Genomic DNA, 24,959 nt, shown 5'->3' with positions numbered 1-24,959 from the left:
ACTCCACAGGAAGTTGCCTGTAGTCAAACACTGTAGTCGCCTGCTTTGCTCTCTGCAGTGCATCCTTCTCTCTGATGATTCCTTTTCCTCTCCACAGGAGCCCAGTTGCAGTCGGCCATGGTTGCTATTGTTTGGCCCTGCTGAGGTCTGTGCCAACTGCAGCCTACATTGTACTGGTAACTGGTCTACGATACCATCTTTTCATATGAGCGTCTTTTCACCCAATTACTTATGAATCCATGCATCTCCTGCTGACTGCAGGAGTCTGTCTCTTCTTCATCACCATGGAGGCAAAGCCCCAGCTCAAGTAAGTCTTAGGGAGCCAAAGACTGAAAATCCCTCGTAAAGGATCAGACTTGGTCTTATACTGTGGGGGATCCATGCTATAAAATGCTCACCATCACTCTGTACGTTAGTCTGTTCACATTGTGTGATAGATGTTTGTGAACTCTATTGCAAAAAATACTTTGAGAATGCACTTTTATGTATTTTGAGGAAGTATATTTAAATATTTCATTCTTTCCAAAAATAAAAGTGTTTTGAGGAGGAATAAAGTTGAGATGATGTAAAGATTTTTGAGCTTTTTTTACACTGTGTATTACCTCAGGGACGAGTGTACAGTGAACAACAACGGGGTGCTTTGGCTCCATGATTAATTGAATGACTTTGATGTTACACTGGAGAGCTAGATGTGTATGTGCTGCGAGCGTTTGATAATACTTGTTTTAGTCTAGACTTGCATCCTCAGTTGTTTTCACTTATTCATGCCAAGCTTTTTTTTTAAGGTGAAAATGCACGGAGTGGTGCTGGGAAATATGTGAGGTCACCAAATTTAAAACACCTTTGTCATGGTAGGATGAGCACAGACATAAATACTATTAATTATGACTGGATTCCATTTAGCTGCTTCAATTTTAGGCCTCTGGTTGTGGTCGAAAATTAAAAAAAAAAAAAAGTCACTTCGTTTCCTCATCACTTTTTTAATCGCCTTCATTGATGGAAAGTGTTGTGAAGGAGAATCTGTAATTCAAAAGAAGCGCAGTGCTCTGAAAATCCTACTGCATTTGTCACGAACTGGGCCACACGGCTATGACCAAAAGGGAGATGCACACAAATGCAGATTAAAAGGTTGTTTATTTTAAATTAAAGGAACAGAAGCAGAACTTAAACTAACCATGATATGTGTAGTCAGTACAGTCAGTAGTGTCAGTGAGTGCATGAGTGAAGGAATAGTGTATGCAATGTTGACGAGTGCAAGAAGCCAAACCAAAATGCAAAGACGTGTCTCAAGGAGGAGAACCCCTCATCAACTGATCTGTGAGCACTTGTATAGAGCACTGGCACGGGTGCTGCCGGTGTCACTGACTGGCAAACTCCAGCCCTCTAATGCTTGCAGGAGTCCTGCTACACAAGCAGGCCAAAAGGAAGGCAGGACAGAGTGGGCCGTCACAACTTACACTAGGCATGTTATGAAGGTTATAATCCCATGTCAACGTGGGTATGATGAGTTGAAAAGGCATTTTGCTCATCTCAAGGCGTGTTCGCCTCAGGTTGCCTTGTGACATACGTGAACACAGTTGACCCCGCCTGGCCTGCACTCCCTCAGCTTTTAGCAGTCTGGGTTCACTTTGTCTCAACATCTCAGCTCCTCTCTCGCGTATGTGCTCTCTCTTTCACACACAAGGACACATAAACACAAACATGCTTTTGAAAAGTGCTCTCACGAGGTACAGTGATGTTTGTGATTTTATGCATTTTGTGACGTGATTGCTAACAATTTTGGAAGTAGTGAGACAGTGTCCTCTCATATGCCTTTGTCACATTTATTTGTTTCTAAACAGCAGTTTTCATGAAGGCAGCTGAGGAAGTGCTGGAGTTTCATGCTTAGCAATCACACAGCATGCACAATGCCTGAGAACAGATCTGCACAGGGATCAGGTATACGAGTAAAACAAGCCGGGCTTGGTTGGGATCAAATACTGGAAGTTCACCCTTAGATATTTTGCCCTTTGTGTTCTTACCATGTTGTTTTATGCAGGCTGTATAAATGTGAATGACACAGTGAAATATATAAACCTCTTTACATGGGATAGAATTTAAAACTATATGCTTTACCAATCACAGCAATTCATGTCAAATCAGTTTTATTTATGCAGCGCCCAATCACAACTGTTGCCTCAAGGCGCTTTATATTGTAAGGTAAAGATTATACAATAATACAGAGAAAACCCAACAATCAGACAACACCCTATGCGCAAGCACTTGGCGATGGTGGAAAGGAAAACCCTCCAGCAGATGAAGTGACATTTCTCTTCCTGCTGAAGAAACAATCCCCTTAACATCGCTTTTTAAAGTCTTTCATCATCTCTTAAAATAAGACATATTTATTTATCCCAAAAGTTGGGAAATTACTGTGTTACAGCTTCCAGAACATGAATAACAGTCTAGCTGTTTTTAATGTTAAAATAAATACAATATCACAAAACAACTCAGAAAGGTTAAAAAAAAAATCCACAAAAGAAGGCATTCAGTTAAATAGAAAGAGAAAAAAATTAAAACTTTAAAAACCCAAACCTAAATATGATACAATAAAGAGCATAAATCATAAATGACGGTGTTGTGGTATCAGGTAGTAAAGATTTTCTGTATGTGTCCTTGTGGCAGTGGAACTGAAACAGATGTTAGATGAAGTGTTCAGCTGCATGCCCAGTAAGCAGTCACATGGATGAACTCTGCATCAGCTGATGGAGAACTCTCCATCAGCTGATGGAGGAATCCAGGCAGTCCGTTGATTCAAGTTGAATTCAAAGAGGCAGCGCCAATGACAAATTTCAAATGCAGTCCAACAGCTGGCCATTCAGTGTTAGGGCCACAGAAAGGTTCCATCACAGTAACATTTTACAGCTAGTGCAGTCTTCTTCTTACCACTTAGATTAATATCTCTGACCCACTGAGAACTCCAGAAACCAGGTACGGCATGTCGCTGCAACACTCCATGAATATGAAGCGCATTAAACTCCACTCACTGTGTTCTCTTTGGGTCTTAATCAGTTCACCAAGCTCACCCAAACTACTGTCCAAACACCTCAGATTACCCGTGTATAATGAATTAACCACTTAACTGGCGGCTAAAAAAAACAAAAAACGCCTGAAAAAGCATACCCAAATTAAATCAGCTGCTGTTCCTGAACTCTTTGGAGTACACACAAAAGTTTAGTGTCTTTGCGAAGCAGACAACCTATATTTTTCATTTATGTAGTCAAAAGCACTGTAACTGTAATGAGTTTGTAGCTATTAAGTTTGGAACACAGAAAAAGTAGACAATTTTTGCCTCGCCTAGATTTTTCCTGATTGTTATCATGTAACTACACACTGAATATAGAAGGTAACGACTGGAAAATACATTGGAGCTGTAGAATGAAGTCTTTTTGTCGTGCATTTCGAATTTCATCAAGATAGCACAAAAGCCTATTGTTTTGTAAAGGTTTTTGTGCATTGATGCCCTGGCGTGCTCTCTCATGTGCCATTTGGATAGTCCAAGTGCCGCATCTAAGCCCCCTTTGACATGCAAATTTTAAAGGGCTGTAACTCCTCAATGCTTCAACATACAGTCATCAATGAGGGCTCTAATCAAAGATACTGTCCTGAGGAATCCTGTACTACACACAAAATTACTGAATAAATCATAAATAAAGCCATATTAATCCAATAAAATATGAATGACACTATTGTACATTGTAAAAAAAAAAATAGTCACAAAACAAATCACCATTTCTGTAAATGCTATTTTATTTTCAGAGTAATGTAAAAAAAAAAACACAGCACAGCAAACTGCAACAATTTACAATTATTCTGCTCTACCCCCACCCCCCCTCACATGGAATTTTCAATGTGCCACTGGTTATAGCAGTCTCTGTTTGGGACAAAGCACAATGGCTTGTCACATGTGGTGCACTGGCCCTTCTGGCCTGTGCTGTAACAGGCATTAGATCCTCTTCATCAGATGAAGAAGCCTCTTCCACCATCTTCTCTTTGGCTGGCTGCCACTCATGATCAGAGGTTCCCCTAATTTGTAAAAGAAGGAAAATGTCAGGCCTTCATGCACCAAAAACCCAGTCATTTTTCAGTGATTCCCTTACACACACAAATAAATACATTGTATATCAAAAAAAGTTACAGTAAATGCAGACAGTGCATACACACATAAAATAAAAACCACACAATCCTCCCAGTAGTCCTTGTCTGATACAAAATGTACAACCTCCTCCCATACAATAACCCCCACCCCCAACTTGTAAAACTTTAGACACTTACTGGTCATCTCCATCGGAAAACAAATCTTCTTCTGATGTTGGATCATCAGTTGAACCCAAAAAGTCTGATGCTGAAATGTCGCTCTCTCTCCGTGTGAGCAATTCCACAACCTCCTGAGCGCTGAACTTGGTCTTGCCGGCGGCCCGCTGTGCCATTTCGCAAAACTCCAAAACAACGATGCGATCACGACGAATCTCAAATGAAGCTCTGAGACGTTGTCCACCTCACCTTGCCCTTTTATCGGGTGATGCTGACGTAATAGAGAAGCCCACGAAACCCCCAATCGATACTTACAGTACACCTTTCCCTACCCCCAAACACCTGGCACATTTCAATACGTAAATCACACCACTATACAGCGCCCACGCAAACACACAATATAAGTGGCGCCACAGCGGCGCACGGTTATATTTTCTGTGTAATGGTGCATGCCAAGCTCAGCATTACATACATATTTACATCAGAACGGCATATAATACGAGGACGAGCTGAGAATAAAAACTTACCTTCTGCCTTCTGAGTAACAGGTGTTCATTTGCAGCGATAAAACTGGTCAAATCAGCGACGACATTCTCTAATACAAAATAATCCACTCTCGTGAGTCATTTAGTCACTTCGTATAATAAATGTAGTCTGTTTTTGATGCATTCTGACAATCCATTGCCGAGAGAAAACATTGTAAATACTGTTTATGCACGTCAGCGCATAGACTCCTACTTCCTGTTTGGTTTACGCATGGAGGACGCAGCAAATACGCACTGAATACGCAGGGAGTTTATGCCTTCATGTGAAAACACACCCCATAGTGCCATATACCCACGTGTCGGGAATTTTATTGGCTATCCATCTGTGGTTTTAGATTTCAGGTTAGAGTTGACCAATAAGAACGATTGGAGAACATTTGGGGGCATGTCCTTAATGTCACATGACGCTCTCTGGATATTATTGGCTCTGGAAAATCCATTTCATAACATGATTGGCTAAATGAGGTGTCAATCGAATTCTGAGGGTCTAGTCTGTCATATAAAAGCATCGTGAGGGCGAACGGCAGCGTTACTGTGACGCTATGAGGCTTCAAAGTCGGAAATCGCTACAGAGGGCCCGGGGGCGGGCCCTTGCCAGTTAACAGGTTAATGATCCCTATATGAACCCTATAAGCAAACCCATTCAAACTGAGCTACAGTCCGTCTGTCACTTCGCTTCATAGAGGACTTTCTTATAAAGTGCTTCACACAACTCACAACGTAATTTCAGTTTAACAATGTCGCACAACGTTCATAGTTTGCCTGCAGGTTTTAACAAATTGTTAAAAGTTAAAAATGTCTCCACATGATGATCTGCATCAGTTGTCATTTGTTTTTGTGAACAGCTGGATCTTGCTTTGCTTTGATAGGAAGGAGATGATAAAGGTGGTTTCTTAGTATTCAACCAGCTCTTAACTATGGCTGCCACACACTTTACTCAGTTGGAAACCTTCCTTAGACTTTGACTGTTCGACCGCAACCTCAGTGTGCTTTTTGTCATAGCCGGGTGGGCTCAGGTGTAAATGATAAATATAATTATGATTGGATTTTTCTTCAGCTGCTGTGTCATTCAGGGACATTTAAGAAGAACAGAGCACTGTTTTTAGTGCCACATGTGCGTGCTTCATGTTCTCTGTCAAAATATATGTTGTGAGAAAGTGTGCGGTTTAAAAATTCCAACATTAGCAGAAGTTTAACGGGGACGTCAGTCAGGTTTGTGCCCACGCAGTCTTGAGAAAAAGGTTTAATCAGGCAGCGTGAGTGAAAACACCTGTGTGGGTGTAACATAGGGGTGCAGAGTGGGCGTTTTCAGCATGTCGCACATTTCCAGTATGCTGCACTAACCATTAGCTAAAATATTATGTGGTTTGTTTTTTTTTTCTTTCCATGACCTTTTTTTTTAACCCTCGTGAGAATTTAACCCTGTAGTGGCCGGTGACATTTTGGAAGATGTTGACACAAAGCTGCTCACGATAAAGTACAGGTTGTGTAGGTGAAATTATATGTCCCCAAATTAGTTATTTCATAGATTGGAGTTGTTTTTCAGACTACCTCTTTAATGTTCAGACTTTAGTTTTAGATATGTTCAGATGAAGTGAGCAGTTAGAACTATAGCCCTTACTGTGTGTGTCTTTGCTGCATTAGACTCCTTTAACCTCAAATGACCTAAGTGATTTCTATATCTCAGTTTTCAATAAATCATCATATTCACATAAAGGTCAGTTTTCTACATCCAGTGTGCACAGTAAGGTCAGCTAATAAAAAAGGTTTATGTAGCACATAAACTCTAAATATGAGCTCTAAATGAGCTTTAAATCCACATTTTTGCTGCATACAGTAACAAGTCAAAGCTCTGCAACCTGTTAAGAGCACCAGCATGCTGTTTGCTTGAACTCGTAGCCGTTTGTCTTTTTATTTCTGCTTCATCTGACTGAGGAAAGCTGTGAATTGCAGTTGGTGAAAATCAAAACTGTGTAGTGGTAATGTGTAAACACTGCAACACAAGTTCCAGAAAGACTGAGCTAATCGTTCTTCTGATTTTGGTAGGGCTTTATTTCACATGATAAACTGTTCTTGTTTGGATTTCAGTGCACGAGTCATAAAGTTTTGTGTCTGGCAGTGAACTGCAGACATAAACTTTGTTTAACGTCCACTCAATCTGTTTCTTCAATATCACTGAGAATCCCACCAAAGTAAAACTGGCTTGTAGGCTGGCTTCGATCCAAGCAATAAGAGTATGGAGCCAAGAGAGCAAACAACGTGTCCCTGTCCAAGGACTTGATGCTGCTCACTGTGTGCTTTGACGCCTGTTTTGAAAGTAAAATCTGAGTTAAAGTGAAGACTGGAACGCAAGTCTCAGCAAACCTCCTGTTTGGCTTCAGCTTTGTGTAATTTGTAGTTAAAAAAAAAAAAAAAAATGTTCCTGCCTTCTGACATGCACAGCTAGTCTTTTAATACAGCGGGATGTGATGTAAAGACATCATTCCAGCACTTATTTTGTTGACTCTGGGGCTTCTGATGTTGATGAACAGCAGAGCCTGCTTCAGAGCTCCTTGTTGATCATAACCTGGCAGTTCTAACCAGGAAAGGAAAATCAAGTGTTAAAGCTCGGTGTTAAAGCTACAGTTTGTAGCTTCTCACCTCCAGGCACTCAAGTAAATCTTGTGTTCACGCCCCAATACTTGTCACTCACCTTGATGAGCTGTCTGTATTGAAACAGCATCTCACCAGGGCAAAGATCACTGACTTCCCCCGAGCCCCCGCAGGGGTTGGAGAAGCAGGCGCCAAACTGGGAAAAGTCGGGGGGAGACGAGGCAAGCTGGTGTTCCACGTTTTCCTGAATAGATTGTGTTTGATGCGAGGCGAGCGCTTCACTCTTTGTTTTGCCGCCGCCGTTGTTGTTGCTGTGACTCACCTTGACAGGGACCTCACTGCTTACTACACCGGCAGAGAGTGGAATTTAAATGCCCCCGAGCATCATTGGAAAGTCAGACAAACAAGAGGATTTGCATTTGAATGCAGGGGGGTCAGGGACAGACACACGCTGCATATGGATCACTGCAGGTGAGCTGGTTTGCATTACAGGCAAGACACATTTAGCTTTTTTTTTTTTTTTTTTTAGTTTAGCCTCAAAGCTAAACTGGCAGCATCCTGTTGTCAAGTGCCTTTTTCCTCTTTAGTCCAACAAGGAATCTCACAAAGACTTCAAAGTGTGATGTAAATAGTTGATGAACCAGATAATGATCTACAGCACTCATGAGGATTATTCTGTCAGCGTGCTTCACTTCATTCAGCTTCTCCAACTGTATCGCGCTGTCTTTGCAAACCAAGCTGTTAAACCAACTAAATCTGTTAGCCCATACTTTTTTTTTTTACTGAGAGCTCCTCCCGTGATTGTGAAGTGATTTAGAAAAATTTAGAATGAAGAGCAACACATTTTCTCAGATGGAGATCGATTTTCTGTTTTTGGTAAGAATAAACATGATAAAGCGCTCTGTGGGAACTGCAGTACCGATGATGAATTACACTTGAAAAGACTAACATCCATCTGCATCTCATCGGCCTCGTGAAAAAATCCTCTTCATAATCCCGACCAGTTCTGTGGGGTTTGACAAACTCCTGCAGTCTTTCGAGACTAAAAGATGGATTTATAGCACTGCGCTGAATCCCTGTTGAGCCTGCACTGTAGAGGGTGACATCATTATTTGCAATGATACTTATGTGCTGATGTCTCTGCACCGCTCTGCCATCACGAGGAAAGAAAAGAAAGAAGTTGCTTTATTAAAATGCAGGAAAGAGAGAAGACTTAAGTACCAGCTGAGTCCATGAATGAGAATGTGGCATATGTCTACATGTAAGAATACCTTAGAAAGTCTGAACAGAGCCATTGGTGACAGAAAATTGTATTCATAAATATACAGTAATTAGTGTCTAATTACATCTTCCAACAAACTGATTCATTGTCATAAACTTTGCATTTTATGTTTTGTGGCCAGAGAGCGGCCGCAGTACACCAGAGGCGGAGAAGAGAAGTTGTAGGTGTTCATGTTTCATGATTATAGTTGTAATTTATGCTGTGTGGTTTATTTATTTTTTTTGTCTGTAGGTGGGCGGGGTTCTTTTTTGTCTGTAGGTGGGCGGGGTTCTTTTTTGTCTGTTCATACTATGTTTTAAATGTCCAACGAGACCAACTAACTGGATCAAACCTTTGAATAAAACGCAATAAGCTGTCGTCAGGTGAAGCGCAGGGGTTTCATTTATTGATTATCACTTCAAAACAAGGGGGGGGGGGGTGTTGAAAAATCTGAATTGTTGTCTTGTGTCAGTGTAGCTGAGAGTACTCTGCTCGCAACGAAGCGCTGCGTATTGATAACAGCATAATTAGTTTAAGTTACTTATTTAATCTTATCCGAGAAGTTCACGAGTGGCGTGTAAAATGATCTGTGAGCAGAGGCGTCAGAGCAGCTTCTCACAGATCTGATGGGGCAACACTTTGAGAGCTTGAACTCATTTCTCTCTATCCAAGGATCCAGCAGACCATGAAATGGATCCCAATAATTGTTTTGTCGAAAGCTTTTAGGCATGTGTTATACAGCACATCCAAACCTGACTGTGTGCGGGTTATTTTTTGCCCACCTCTGTTGAAATGACTCCTGCAGTTCTGGGTGACCCAGCAGTCCACAGTGATGTCGGTCTGTTTTTAAACCTTTTGCTTTTCTCCTGTTAATAATTTTCTTTCATATGACTAACGTTTGGTAACAGCCCTCGTGTTTTGTTTTGTTTTTTGTTTTTTTTTTTATCTAGCTTGTGGTAACTATGCAAGTCATTCTGTTTATGTATTCAAACACTTTCCTGCTCTGTCTGTATGTGATGAATTAAGTGTTTAATCAGATGAAATCAGCCTTGAAGTTCAAAGTCTTTTTTTTTTTTTTTTTACCTCCTTCGCTGTCTGTATTTTCTGAGTTGTTTTCTTTATTAATGTGAAAAGTGACAGATTTGCAAAAATCATCTGTTTATGTTCTCAGTAATAAAATAAAAGGCTTTCTCTGCAGGAGTTGTGTGATTTTTATTTATTTATTTTTTAAACAAGCTGTTAAAAACAAAGTCGTATGTTATTCGTTCTCATAAGGATCTGCACACATTCCTCCTGTGATAGCAGTGATTAGCTGCCCATTAAATTGTCTTTCAGCTTCTTGCGTCCTGGGTGGAAGCCATCTGTCTCGGTTCCTCCTGCTTTAGCGGATGGATGACGTATGATGCACTTTTCACTGGAGTCTCTTATATCAAAGTTTCCTACTGACTTAGTAAAATTGGACATAAAACCATCTGTGAAAGTGCACCTAGCGTATCTTAACATACAGGATAGAAGTAGGAGGATGATAATTTAGTAATCATCCCTCTATCTGCTATCCACCCACTAAATAATTATTTTATGCCTTCAGGAGCTGGACTTCAGTGCCACCATTAAAGGAGCCACACATTCCACGCTCCGCTCACTTCTGAGTAGGAGTCTCTCTTAAAACCTCCAAAGTGATGATGCACCCAAGATGTGTTATAGCCCTCATACCACAAATGTAAGGCACACAAAGCTGAATTCAGTTATGTTTTTAATGGCAATTATTGATTCAAAACCGTCCTGAAATGTCTAGTTTTCGTCCATATTAAGCACATTTATTTCTACCATTTCTTTTCTTTGTTCTCATCACGTCCTGTGCTCTCTGTGGGCCTTTAAATGAGTTTGGCTTATTATTAATTAATCTCCACTTGATGTGTTCAAATTGAATCCAATCACCTGTTTTCTACAGCTTTTGAATAAGCATGTCTTCTAGCTTGTTCTGAGGGATTTAGGTGTCCACACATCCATGACATTCCCAGGTCCGTGAGCGCTCCAGACCAGATGACCAGACTGCATCAGTTAGCAGTGCTTCTTAAGGTGAAGTCAATCAAGTGACAACATTTAGTGCTAAAAGATGAAACCAGCACAAATGTGATAAATAAAATGCTGTTCCCCTGATGGCCACTGGAGGCGCTTTTTAAAAGCAAGTCGATCCCCACAGACTGCTCTGTTAAAATGGCTAGCTTTAGCAATGGCATTACTATATTTACAGCCTGGTACAGTGATTGGCAGCTGTAGCCAAACAAGTAGTCCATGTTTGTGGTGTTGGTGCCTTTCCGAGCTGTGACGGACGGCCCATTCAAAAACTCTGAACACAGAAGTATGTGCGTACTTTGAAAGTGCCCACACAAAATTACTCTGGATTCATGGAACGTGGGATCTGGCCAGTTTTGTTCTTACCAGCGTGGATATGTTGGTGAATCTGAATCATACTGCTACACATTCATTTTGAGGTGTGTCATGAAAAGGCACCGCTGAAACAAACAAACAAAAAAAAAAAAACAGCACCCTTTCTTGACTGAAACTAAAGTGGGAAAAGAAAAGGATCCACAGATAAAGCCAGACAAAGTTCACCTTCTCATATTATTTCCTCTGGAGTGAGGATGGATAAAGGGGAAAAAAAAAAAAAGTGGCTGCACTAACTGAGCCTGTGAAGGTTGAGTCCACTGGGACAGGGGCGACTGTAGACTGTAGCTTGGGTTAAAATAAAAAAAAAAAAGCACAGAAAGCTCTGATATGAAAAACTCTAACAGACCAGAGGAAAAAGAAGGAACCAGGAGGAGGACAAGAAACAGCTGATTTCAGCTTAAGGCCAGAAACTCACTGCATTTATTGAAAACGAACAAACATCCATACGTGGGATATTACCAAGAAATTAGAGTGTAAGTGACGGCAGCCAGAAAGGATGTCCTTCTTTAATGAATGTGGTTTTGATATGCTACGCATACAAATGAGGTGTGACCACTACTGTGTGTGAAATACTGATGATTTAAAATGATTTTGTTCTGTTTTTTTTGGTCTTACTGGTGTGATGTTGACATCTAACAGTCAACATGTTCCTACTCGACTAAAGGAAGGCTCTGTTACGCTAAAGCTCCAGCATTCGTGTTGTTCTATAGTTTATCTACATTAAAGTCCTTATTTTTAAATAATTCTCTGAGCATTGTTATTTTGGAAAATTTAAATAATGGCCACACTTTAGGAAACTTGGCCTTCTACATCCCTTGTGCTCCTGAGGTGTGCTGGTATCAGGTACACATCAGTTCAAGAGGGTCATTCCTTCTAGCCCGACTCATGGTTGCTGCTGCTGCTGCTGCTGTTGTTGTTGCTGTGACCACCCTCAGGCAGTGGCCTCTGAAGGATCACACTGAAACGCCACAAGAAGACCGTCAACTCTCGAATGTTGCAGGTTGTAAACACGTGGGCGCAAACAGCAGCTGAGGCCAGCAGTAACATCGAGGTGATGTGCTTGGTTTTTGGGACATGCTCCAACACTGCAGTGCTCAGCCAGGGGCTCATGAATACCCCCATGTCTGGCCCACACTTTTTACCCCAGGCATCTCTCAGAAAGGATAGTGTCCTTTTCCAGCCCAAGCTGTTGGAATTTGGAAAGCTCGTTTTCTTTCTTGCTTGGTAAAAATAGTCATTTTTACAGTCCATGCCACATATGTCAAAACTTGCTTGCTGACATTTTAATCCGGCCACATATCAATTTAGGTTCTTAATCAGTTTTTGCCTGCCCACATAATTGAATCTACATACTAGCAAATATATGGAATCACAGACAGGAATCAGAAGGTCATTATAAACTTCATGTTTCTGCTATTGATGAGATTAAGTGATGAGTTCCCAGTGTGGTCCTCAATGAAACTGAATTTAACTGCTTTGGGGAGAAACTACACACATGCAGGAAACACAACAAGTTTCTTTATTCAACTAAAGGAAGCTGATTACGGCTTCCTTTAGTCTGACTAAAGGAAGCCGTAATCAGGAAGACTGAAAACAAATGTTTTATGACCAGCTGTGTAATAAAATAAAATGTATTTATTAAATTGATGGTGCCCTTCATTTGGCTTTGGGTCAAATTCTGCCAAAAAAATTTCTGTAAGAGAAAACCATCAACTTGACACACTGGGCTAAGTGTAACCACATTAATGGAGACAGCAGTCCTGTGGAGTTCACTGCTGTGTATATATGTTTGTGTATTTCCACTAGATTCTGCTTTCAAAGTCATCAGTGACATTTACCGTCGCACATTCAGTTACAACACAATTCTTGCCCTTTAAAAACAAAACAAAATGTGTTCTCAGACACACTGTTAGGTCTGCAAACTTGAGCTTATTGCAGCTCTGTGATATCTAAACTGCAGCGACTAGTGAATATTGGATGTTTCACCATGGTAACCCTGAAACCACAGAGAAAGCCCCCACACACACACACACACACACATCTCACATCCCAATTTAACCTTTTTGTGTCTGTGAAGCCAAACATGCTACAACCAGCTTTTAAAGGCAGATTAAAAGGAGTTGGAGGTGACACCGAGGCAGTGAGTTATTGGCTTTGCTTTTATTATTATTTTTATTATTTCATCAACTTGGGATTCTTGAAATGCTGTGACCGGTCCTTCCTGCATAGCTTTTACTTTGGATTATTTCCGTAAGGTTTGTATTTCTATAATGTTTCTTACTGTGACACTTTATTTGTAATTGAGCATTTTTAGCTCCTGTCAGATCCTTGGCGTCAGCTCCGGTTACACAAAAACTCTAACGTTGGCCATAACTCGAGAACGATGTGACTGAGGATGCTCAGGTTTGCACCATAGATGCATCTACTAAAACTCTCAGGCAAGTTCGAATCTCAGTGACCCTGACCTCATGCTAAAGGTCAGAGGTCAAGTTTTCTGAAAATCTAGTGAACGCAATAACTCCATGATAATGTCATCTAGGATTTTCAAATTCATCACACAGAGCAAGAGAAGCGCTCTGTGCTTTATTCAGATTCATATGTTAAATAAATGGTGCCTTCAAAGCCCTGATGAGGAACTGCATCGTGGATATGTGTGGTAGAAATTTCATTTCTGTACGCGTGGATTTTTACAGCTATGCTAGCACTGATTTAAATTTGACAGTGCATACACAACCTTCAGTAATCATCTTTCTGTACATTATTTATGCATTTTTGCCTGTTTAATGACAGTTTTTCACACCTTTTGTTCATGTGGTTATATTCTAACACTTTTACAGTTTAAATGTACCTCAGATATAAACCAACCAGCTGTCTATTACATTTTATCTTTATTTTTTGCTGTGGAAACAAAACTTATTAAAAGTCATGTATACACTTATGATGATAGTTAATTAACCCTGGCAGTTTCTCAATACTCAATTATGGAAGTTCATACTTGGCTAGTTCTCACGGGAGTCCAGACTTCCTGAGGACGGGAGCGCACAGCGTGATCATCCAGCAACTGGAACACCAGTGTACTGGACAAAGCTACAACTAAGCTCAGCTCCAGCCTTTTCTCCTTAATTTCACTGTGATTCAATGGAAATTCCCCCCAATATGCCTAATTATTGGACTTCTTTTTAAAAAATTGATTATTAAAAAAGTGTTTTAAGCACTTTGGCAAAAGAAGACCATCAGTGTCTATTTATTTCAGTATAACTGTATCAGGTTATACTGAAATAATTACTGAGTAATCAACACCTGTAACATTTTCGTAACGTGCATGTGCTGCATAAACTATAATACTATAAATCTAGAGGTGCTGAACTCTATTATATTAATCTTGTTATATATTTATCTCCCCTTTTTTGACTTTGAAATTCCACTAAAACTTTAATATTAGGCTCAAAAACTTAAACGCTGGCCAAAACTTTCCTTCCAATCCAAAACAGCCGAGCGTTGGCACCCGCTCAGCGGTACTCTTATTATCTTTGTTGTAGTAACTAATAATGTATGTGTTTGAGCAATTTCTAGTGTTAATTATTTAAACAATGCCTAAATTACATGAAAACTAAATGTTTTCATTTAAACCATCAGGTCTAAGAACGCTAGACTAATTGCAGCTGTGGAAATTTGGCATCAACAACTTCTACAGCTTTGTGAAGATTTAAGAAGATATAGATGCCAAATTTTTTTATTTAAATGTAGAAGGTGTAGGTGGCAAATCTTTATGAAAATTTAGATATAAATAACAAATTTTATGAACATTTAGATATAGAGATGCCACATTTTATCAAAATTTAGAAAATGTAAATGCCAAATCTTTATAAAAAAAAATTCTACATGTCACATTTTATGAACATTTAGAAGCTATAGATGCCAATTTTTTTAATGAAAGTTTAGAAGATGTAGATCACAATTTTTTTATGAAAATTTAGATACAGATGCCAAATTTTATAAACATGAACATGTAGATTGCACATTTTTAGGAACATTTAAAAGATATAATTGCCATTTTTTTAGTGAAAACTTTGAAGATGTTGGTGGCAATTTTTTATAAAAATTTAGAATATGTGGAAGCTGTGGATGATGGGTTCTGCAGTCAGAAACTAAGGCAGAGATCTACTTGCTGCCACACTGAATGCAGTGGGTTGTTTGTGCAGATCAGACATTTGCTCTTTGGCACTGATGGAGTCTGTTTGAGTAAAAATGTAGGCCTCTGGACGTAGAAATATTCTGCCGCTGTTACTGATGTGCTCACACGGCAACCCTGATATCAAGTCTCAACTGTAATAACAAAGTGAGGCCACAGGATGAAAGGACTGTTACACCTTGGACAGGTTGCTATTACATCACAGGGTACACTTGGCCTTGTGGCCGCCCTCTTGCAGAGCTGTAATCCAAACGCATTGGATTACACATTGAGGCCAATAAACTTTTTGTTGATTGGCTGAGGGCTCAATGTTGGATCAAACTGTATGTGGGAAGGCTGCATGTGGCATTAAAAAAAATGGCATAAGAAATGAAGTCACCTTTATGTCTGGCCCTTGATGTTATACTTGTTTTCCCAGTGTGGCCCCCAGTCAAACTCAGTTTGACACCTCTGTTTTATCGCATCTGGAAGATCTGCAGCGAGACATAAAAACGTTCTTGCTCATGTTACGGTTGATTTCAAAACAGAGCTTTCACCTTGTTATCCATCAAATCGAATCTCACCGTCTGAACTGTAAATCTCTCTCTAAGCTCCACTGCTTCAGAATACCAATGGCATTAGGAGGTTTAAGGACCGGCTCGTTAACTTGTCTTTGCTGAGTTTAGTTTGAGACTGCTATTAGCAATATTTTAATATCAATAATGCATGAAATGCAGTCAACACTTACAGGTGAAAGGAGTCATTGGAGTTAGATATCAGCAGACAGTGCAGTTCTTCTCTTTTTAGTCCCTGCTCCTCTGGTTTTTGACCTGTAACCCTTTGAATTCACTCTCACGCATTTTTATCAGTCATATCCAGGTGCAGCGTGCAACCATAAAAATCTGATAAACTAAGAGCACACGACCTGTCAAACACCAAAGTCAGTTTAGCAAAAAGCTGGTAAACACAATGAACTTTTTAGTAACTAAATAGCCACAATGTAGCCTTTGTCCCCTTCCAGCAAGTAGGAAAACATCAGGAAATGCACATTCTTGATAAAGCAGTCATCCTGAAACAATAATTATAAATTTATAAAAGTCGCAGAAATATTTTAATATATTTTATTCTGTAGTGAAGAAAAACAGAATGTGCGTTGCAGTGTGATGTATCTTTAAATCATCACAGGCATCACTGTGTTTGTGCCCATGTGAAAGGGCATAAATCATTTTCCCATAAATCAGTGAACGTTTGCACCTCCTCATCATGTAAGCTGAACGAAGGAATGAACATCTGAATCATGTTTTTTTTCTGCCCTTCATCTCTCTTTTAGGTGAGGTACGATCTAACCATGCCTGCCTGTCCATCAGCAAATGCAGGACTAATTACAGCTGCACCGCTCCTCCACTCTTTTGATGCTTCAGGAGTTGTCTGCTAAGTGGCAGATGGCAGCGAGCCAAAGAGGTTATTGCAAGTTTAGAGTTGGCTCCCTCTGAAAACACTGCCACTGCAGGAGCTATTGATTGACGTATGAGTCGCTCTGTGGCTGCAGACGCTGCCAGGGTTCCCCCTTCTCCCCTCACTGCGTTTCTGCCACAGTTTCTCTTCCAAGCTGCTGAGAGGAATCCAGCTCACTAAACCTCGGCTTAGTTGTTAAGAAGCCTGGAGGGAAACACTTGCTGTTTGCATAAAATTACTACTGGCTTGACTTACACAGCAGTGGAGGAGCTGCTCGTTAACCCTCCGTGGACTACATAGGAGATGAATGAATTAGATCAGACTTTTCAGGGTCTGATTTCATATGAAGTCATTCTGAGAACACTTTTCAGGTACGTCAGTAATTACTCCATATGCACAATGACATTGCAGCGTCTCTCTTGGAGAGGTTTTAGTTGAGAAGTGCAGCACTCACTCTTTCTGTTAGAGTCCTTTTCAGTATGAAGAAGCAGATCAGAACAACTTAGACAGGAGTTTGCTATGTGGAAAACACTTTGCCAGCAAATAGTTCTCATTAGTTGGGAGAACAATGGAACAAACAGACATCTGGTGTAGAGGGTTTTGTTTATGCTGGTTATTAAAAAAAAAAATTAAATAGCAGCAGTGAAGAAGAGCGCTCATTAAATATTAATTCAGCCATGTGAATTGATCAGCCATAGGTGATGGTGGAGTCCTGTAAAGGCTGTTCAGGTGTCCTCATGACCCTCATCGAACTCTTTTGGACAATTCCTGTAGAGTCTGTCTGTCCTCAGTAAGTGGCACTTTTAAAGCAGATGTTGCCGTGGTTGGGAAGGTTTAATTCTGATACACAATACTGAGTGGAAAAGAGGCTGAAATCTTAGGACCTGGCTAAGAAATCATGTGTAGCTAACTGCTCAGTAACCACAATGTGCACTTTGTGGCTGTGCTGTGGTGCGGGTTGGTCTCTGTTTATGGTTTACCTGCTGATGGTATCTTTGGATGATGAAGACAGTGGGCTGTGGAAAGCTGAGTTCAATTTCACTAGCCACACCAAGGCCTGATTACTGCCTGCTGGATCAAGAAATACTTAAATAGAACCTGTCTGAGAAAGTGAAGCAGGCTAAAAGATCTCAAAAGCAGAACATCATACCTCAATCTAAAGAAACAGCTGAGAAACAGTCACTCACATCTATCGGATGTGGAACCGTAAGGAACCTTTCCAGGAGTGGCTGGCCGACCAAAATCACTCCAAGAGTGCATCAAGTCATCCAGGAGGTCACAAAAGAACCCAGAAGAACAGGCTTCATTCACCTCAGTTAAGCTCAGAGTTCATGATTCGATAATGAGAAAGAAACTGGGCAAAAATGGGATCCATGGGGGGGTTCCAAGGGGGGGGAACCATTTCATTAAAAAAAAAAAAAAACATGATACCAACAGTCAAACATGGTGGTGGGGGTGGTGGTGGTGGTAGTGTGACAGTCTGGGGCTGTTTTGCTACTTCAGGACGACTTGTCGTAATTGATGGAACCATGAATTCTGCTCTCTACCAGAAAATCCTGAAGGAGAATGTCCGGCCATGCCCTGAAGCTGAGGCGCACCCAGGTTATGCAGCAGGACAATGAAACACACCAGCAAGTCCAACTCTGAATGATTGAAAAAATTCCAAAATGCAGGTTTTGGGGTGGCCTAATCAAAGTCCAAACTTAGGATTGAGATGCTTTGACATGACCTTATACAGGCCGTTGATGCTGGAAAACCCTGTTTTCACATCATTTCACATCACTGTGGAAAACCACAGTGATGTGAAATGCTCACTGCCAGTTATCACCTGCCAAGGGTGGCACAACCAATTATTAGGTTTAGGGGGAAATTAATTTTTTCTTACACAGGGCCAGGTAGGTTTGAATAAATAAAATTATGATCTAAAAACTTTGTATTTACTCAGGTTATCTTTATCTAATATTAAAATCTGTTTGATAATCTGAAACATTCAAGTGTGACAAATATGCAAAAAAACTAAGAAATCAGGAAGGAGGCACATACTTTCTCAGCGCACTGTAGTTACATTTTCTACTTAAATAAATTAATCTCATTATTGCTCGAGTTAATGTGAACATACCCTGTGAAGTATTTGGATAAGTTTGGATGAGTTTCATATGGCAAAATGTATCCACCATTCATGCGATGAGCTACACTGGTGAATTTAAAGGTAACTGACTTTATAGCCCACATCCATTATAAATGAAGTTGGTTAGTTAAAAGCAGCTGCTAAAATGGCAAAGACAAGTGAAGTGAGCCCAGAGAAAAGGTCAAACGTGTTTGTTTGCATAAAGAATGCCACTCTATTCAACGGTTCAGACAAAAAAACTCTGCTCCGTCCTCCACAGCGGGGCCAAAACTTCATAAATGGAGGACTGAGAACAGAAAGTGCACATGCAGACCTAAGACGCTCAGTGGCACGCTGGGAAGCATAATTGGGAGTAAAACTGAGAAAAACAGATGAGGAATGGCAGCAAGGATGGGTACACGGGGAGAGTGATAGAGCAAAAATCAAAGAATGAGACAGATGGGATTAACTTTGCTGGAGAAAACAGACCTGTTTTATTTTCATTCGAGTGAGAGCTCGGTGTGTATGTGGATCTGATGATAGAAAGTTCATGTGGAAGGGAAGAAAGTTGATAGGAAAACACACCGCCTATAAAAAAGTACCCCTTGGGTGTTTCCTCAGTTTATTGCTTTTATAATCGTGGCAAATATAATTTGACTTTTATGGCAAGAATTCATTAAAAAGAATGAAAATTTTTTAATGACAAAATGAAAACAGACTTCTACAAAGTGAATGCATTTAGCAGAATCACCTTTTTTGCCATCACAGTACTGAGTCTGTGTGGATACGTCTCAGTGAGGCTTGTACATCTGGACACTGCAATATGACTTCATTCTTCTCTGCAAAACTGCTCAAGCTCTATCGGGTTGTGTGGCGATTGGATGCAAACAGCCCCTTTTCAAGTCCAACCACAAATACTCTGTTGACTCTGACTCAGCCACTCATTTACCTTTACAAATCTTCCGAGGCCTGCTGCTGAGACGCATCCCCACGGCATGACGCTGCCACCACCGTGCTTCACAGTGGGAGTGGTATGTTAGTGGTGATGTGCAGTTTTTTGGTGTCTGCCAAGCATCGTTTCTAGTCTGATGGTCAAAAAGCTCAATTTTGGTCTCATCAGATCAAAGAACTTTCTTCCAGTTCCCCTTGAAGTCTCCCACATGCCTTTGGGAGAACTCCAGTCAAGATTTTTTCCTCTTTGCCATTCTCCCATAAAGCTTTGACTGGTGAAGATCCTGGGCAACAGTGTTCATTGTGCATTCAGCCATAATGAGGAGTCTGAAACTGTTGCTTCTGGTAAGAAAAAATTCTACTTTGGAGATCTTAAAGAAGAATGAAGCTTTTGACAAGTTGGCGCAAGAGCGTCTAATAGCTTGGAAGCCCACACATGTAATGAACCACTTTTTTGTCAGGAAAGGCCCAGAGTTGGCTTTTTAAAAAGCAACTGGAGCTTTTCCAGACACAACTTTCCCTGGCAGCCATACACAGCAAATGGAAATGTTTCTAATGAAAGGCTTTTAGGGGGTATCGATTTTTTTTTTTTCCATAAGTATGGCTGGCAGTTTTGTCCTTGACATGCAGTCGGACGAATATGCAGATCGGAAAGGAAAAATTAATGAAAGATCGTGTTTCAAACCCAGTGTGCCTGTTTTTGTAGCAACACAGCGACTATTTTCTCTGTGTGGCCACTAAAGAGTGGCACTATGACATTTAAAAAGTTATTACACACATAAATGAGCTAAGTATCTCACCAGGTCTCATGCAGTGACAAAGACATCTTTGATCTAACTTCCTCACCTCAGGATTCACCCAGGCTGCACACTCCTGTCCATGTACATCAGTCATCCAAATATCTGCAGTGTAATCATTTGTGCAGAAACACTCTCTTATTCCTCAGAGTGAAAAACTTTAAGATGCAAGTCAGCATTTTTTTTTTCTTTGTGTGTGACCAGAGCTGGGGGGTGTCATTACACTAATGCGGTACTGCTATCCAACAAAGGATCCGCCACCAGGGGGAAAAAACTCTGGACAGCAAGGAACACAGATCTTAAGATAATGGACTGCCCTACATTACAACCTCACTTGTCTTTCTTTCTTTCTTTCTTTCTTTCTTTCTTTCTTTCTTTCTTTCTTTCTTTCTTTCTTTCTTTCTTTCTTTCTTTCTTTCTTTCTTTCTTTCTTTCTTTCTTTCTTTCTTTCTTTCTTTCTTTCTTTCTTTCTTTCAAATATGCTATTGCTCATCACTCTACCTCTGAAGCAGCAGGATATCATGTCTTATCTTCAAAGGCACAGTCACTATATTAGCATTAACAGAAGTACTCACACTATCAGTGGCATCTTAAAGCAGTTTTAGCATTTCATTAACAATTTTTTTTTTTTTTAAACAGCCACAAATTAGGCATTTAAAAACACATTTGCCAGATTGTCATCAGCTGAATTGAAAAATTTTAAGTTAGGATTTTAAAGCTAGTGAGAGCAGGTATGTGCACCGAAAGACCTTCAAGCCAAACCCCATTAAAAGGTGCCACTAACAAGGCACTTAACCCCTGTCTCCTCTTGTGTACCGGCTCAATAGCTGCAGTAGAAGATGCTGTCTGCACCGGGCTCTCTGTGGGAATCTGTAAATTGCTGAAAAGAACCTCCAGGCTTTGTAAACACCCATACAGATTAGATTGATGGCGTAATCTTAGATTTTCTTTCCAATGAACAGGCAGGTGACATTTGTTAACGACCTCAGAGATGTATGAGATGCATTTAGACAGCATGTTATAAACTGCTCCCAACAGTGGTGACTTTTAGGAAGTTAATCTCTCCCTCTATTACTGGTAAGGGTGAATGCACTTTGTCATATTGTAATTGGATCTGATGGAGCTGATATTTAAGCTCAGCAACACTGAGAAACACGCTGGATAAAAATAAATCAGACTAAATTTAGAGTTTCTTTAGTCTGACCTGGCAAACAGCCACAGAGAAAAACAAACTCATTTTTGTGGAGATATGAGCACAATTTGAACAGATTATTTTTTTTTAAAAAAGTTTTTTTTAAATGTAGCCCCAAATAACCTTGATTTCTTTTAGTTGGAAAGCACTGGGAGAATCACTAAAAGATAGAGGTCTGATTTAATTTTATTAAAGGTAGCCAGCTAGTTAGCTAGCTGGCTACCTTCCTCATTACCTGCACATGGCCATGGTATTATAATTTATTATTGTACTTTAGTTTTTAATTTAGGAGCAAAAACTAAATATAGTGCAGAGTCTTAAAATCCCATAAAGTGATATTTTTTATTTAATGAAAACAATTATTTATCCTGTGTGTTAGGTTCTGTGTTGGAGTCATTACTCAAATAAAGCAATCTATTACACATTACTAGTTGCTTTTTAAAAAAAATAAAATAAATGAAGTACATTACTTAATTACTCCCCAGAGAAAGTAATTCATTACACTAGTTATTGCATTACTTTCATGATACTTTGCAACATGGCCTGAAATCTGTTGTCACTTAATTACCGGTTAACAGGTTAAAAATTAGGCTACAGTCATACACACCAGCACAAATCCCTACACAGGTCCTGATGAGGACATGCATACAATACTTCCTTTAGTTTATACATATGACCACAAAGCTGGCAACACCCGAGTTAAAAATCAGCCCAAAGAGACTTCAAAGTGATCTCTGCAATTCTACAGTAGAAACACAGGCAGGTAGAAATGGAGGCTGCAATGCTGCTGCAAGCCTGACTGCTCATCACTGCCTTTGTCACCTGTTGGACATCAGGCTCTGGCTGCTGGGCTGGTGTCAGCAAACACTCAGCTTTAACATCACTCTGGGTTCTTGGTGTTAGCATGCAGTCTGTGCAGATGCTTGCAAAGAGCTCAAGTTGCGTTGGTAGCATAATGCAATTGTTTCTGTCCTGAAGGCAGTTTGCACTTTTCTATCACACTCTTGTCCTTTTGTGCAATAAAAGTAGCGTGCATATTCCCACTGCTCAAAAGTCGGAGACTCTGCTCCACCATTTACCTCTTCTCTGGACTTGAACTGAAACCAGCTGACTGTAGTCAAGTACAGGAAGAAAAAGATGCTATGATGTTTTTTTCTTTCTATCCACCCATCATCCAGATAATTGACAAACCTCTGTAACACACCTAACAACATCAACTGTAATGTGATTGCTGAATATAGTGCAACATATGTGTTTAATTACTGCACGACCAAAAAGTGTAATGTAATTACAGTAATGCATTACCTTGTAGCACATTTCACCCAACACTGGTCAAGGTTGTATGAGTTGCAATGAACTTATTTATCATGTGTGTCACCTTACAGGGATTCAGGGGGTCAGTCAGCATTTGCCAGTCCCCCTGCAGTGGTGGAGTATTCAGCCATTTACTTAAATAACAGCAATACCACAGTGTAAAAATAGTAGACAGTAAATGTCAAGCACTGAACATTCCAGTGTGTATTAGTAGCTGAATTTTCCTAAAGTTTTGAAATTAAAAGCCCCTCTGAATTCAGAAAAATGGCAGTAAGGTTGCAGTATATAATTGGATAATTATTACCTCTACATTAGTGTAGAAATGCCACTGAATGCTTTGGTTAGTCTTTTTTTGCATCTTATTTATACTGCTTGATGTGGCAGTTTATACCACATTATATTTTATGAGCTCATCATTCATTCTGTATGACAGATGTGCTCAATACAAAGCATGAAATGCCATGAAATGAGAGCACTTAGAGGATCACATGTAATTAGCTATTGGACATTAATGTGATTTAATTACTTTTTGGCAACCTCATAATGTACTTTTAAATTCTGATGTAGCGGACTGATCACAGCTCAGAAAATAGACCCGATAAGCCAGCTAACAGAAGCACAACACCGTTCACTGTGCGTAAAAGGCATTCTTCTTTCCTGGAAGAAACTTTGCTTAAGTACTTCTGTTTTCTGGAGTGAAATCTACCAAATAATGTCCTCGTGTTATCAGTGCAGCAGATTTTATCAGCAAATGTCAGAAAATGTTAGCCTTGGCATCTGCATAATTGTGGCTCTGTAAATTTGAAAGATAAAATCAACAATTTATATGCATTTTGTAATGATGTTTATGCAGAGTTTGACTTGTAGGACTATTTTAAAAGATGTCATAAGTGACCTTGTACATTCTGTCGATGCCTGGCTTAACCAGACAATCACCTAGAAAATGGAAGTGACAAATATCTTCAGTCCAATAACTCTAAATCCAAACAGGCCAGTATTGAACGTCCAGTGATTTAACAAGGAGGGAAGATCATGGAACCATCAGACAGGAGTTTATTTCACCACCTAAATTTTGGGTTTATTCGTGCCACATTCAGCCTCCTAAAGATATAAGTCCAAGGCACTCATGTCAAGCCAAACGATGCCCATTTACCTCTGACTCTGGTTACTGAATATCAGACCATTTCACCAAACTAATAATCCCTGTGCATAATAAAAATTAAGTAATACAAGCAGCAGTGCTTCATTGCACCAGCTCCCTGTACTGTAATCATTAAGCATATTTTACTACATTTTGAGGTTTTATGAGCTGAAAGAGAAACCAGTATATAGTGTGCACTTTTAAATCTATCAAATAAAAATAAAAACATGCGCACTCATCAAAAACCACCTTAAAAACACACCCAGGCAACGTAACTGATCCTGCCCCATATGGTACTGCTGACGTGGAGAGCCCAGCCTTATTTGTGCTGCAGGAATCATCTTTTATTTTGAAAGTGTTGTTTAGGCACAGCCACAGCAGGTGACTTTCAAAGAAACCCATCCCATTAGCTTAGTTTGCATTTTTTTTTCTGGGCATCACTCTGAAACTTTTAGGACACCAGTTCTCCAAAGACCTCTTTTGTTCTCCAATCAGCTGCTCAGTTAATCTTAGGTCATAGCCACATGTTTTACAGGCAGTCCCCCCCACCCCCCAGCCTCTATTCAACTCTCATGCAAAGCCCAACCTAAGCAGAATGAGTGAGTGGAGAGCATCATGACACAGTTTTGAAAAAGATGAGAGGAGGATTATTACTCTGAGCCAGTGAAGTACTTCTTATAATTTGTTCA

At 40.0% G+C, this 24,959-nt stretch overlaps 1 protein-coding gene across 1 annotated transcript in view; it reads left to right on the top strand.

Annotated features, from left to right (window-relative positions):
* pigg (phosphatidylinositol glycan anchor biosynthesis class G (EMM blood group)) overlaps nucleotides 1-1,857 on the top strand; it is an 89,327-nt gene extending 87,470 nt beyond the window's left edge. Inside the window, exon 13 of the mRNA XM_030738611.1 lies at nucleotides 98-1,857. Coding sequence (XP_030594471.1) covers nucleotides 98-209 — 112 coding nt within the window. The 3' untranslated portion in view covers nucleotides 210-1,857. The remainder of the gene's footprint in view (nucleotides 1-97) is intronic.
* Nucleotides 1,858-24,959: the final 23,102 nt, after the last annotated feature.

Source organism: Archocentrus centrarchus, chromosome 10 (genome assembly GCF_007364275.1).
Source record: "Archocentrus centrarchus isolate MPI-CPG fArcCen1 chromosome 10, fArcCen1, whole genome shotgun sequence".
In the NCBI taxonomy this organism is placed as follows: domain Eukaryota; kingdom Metazoa; phylum Chordata; class Actinopteri; order Cichliformes; family Cichlidae; genus Archocentrus; species Archocentrus centrarchus.
The sequence above is the reverse complement of the archived record's forward strand: the minus strand, read 5'-3'. Positions and strand labels throughout refer to the sequence as shown.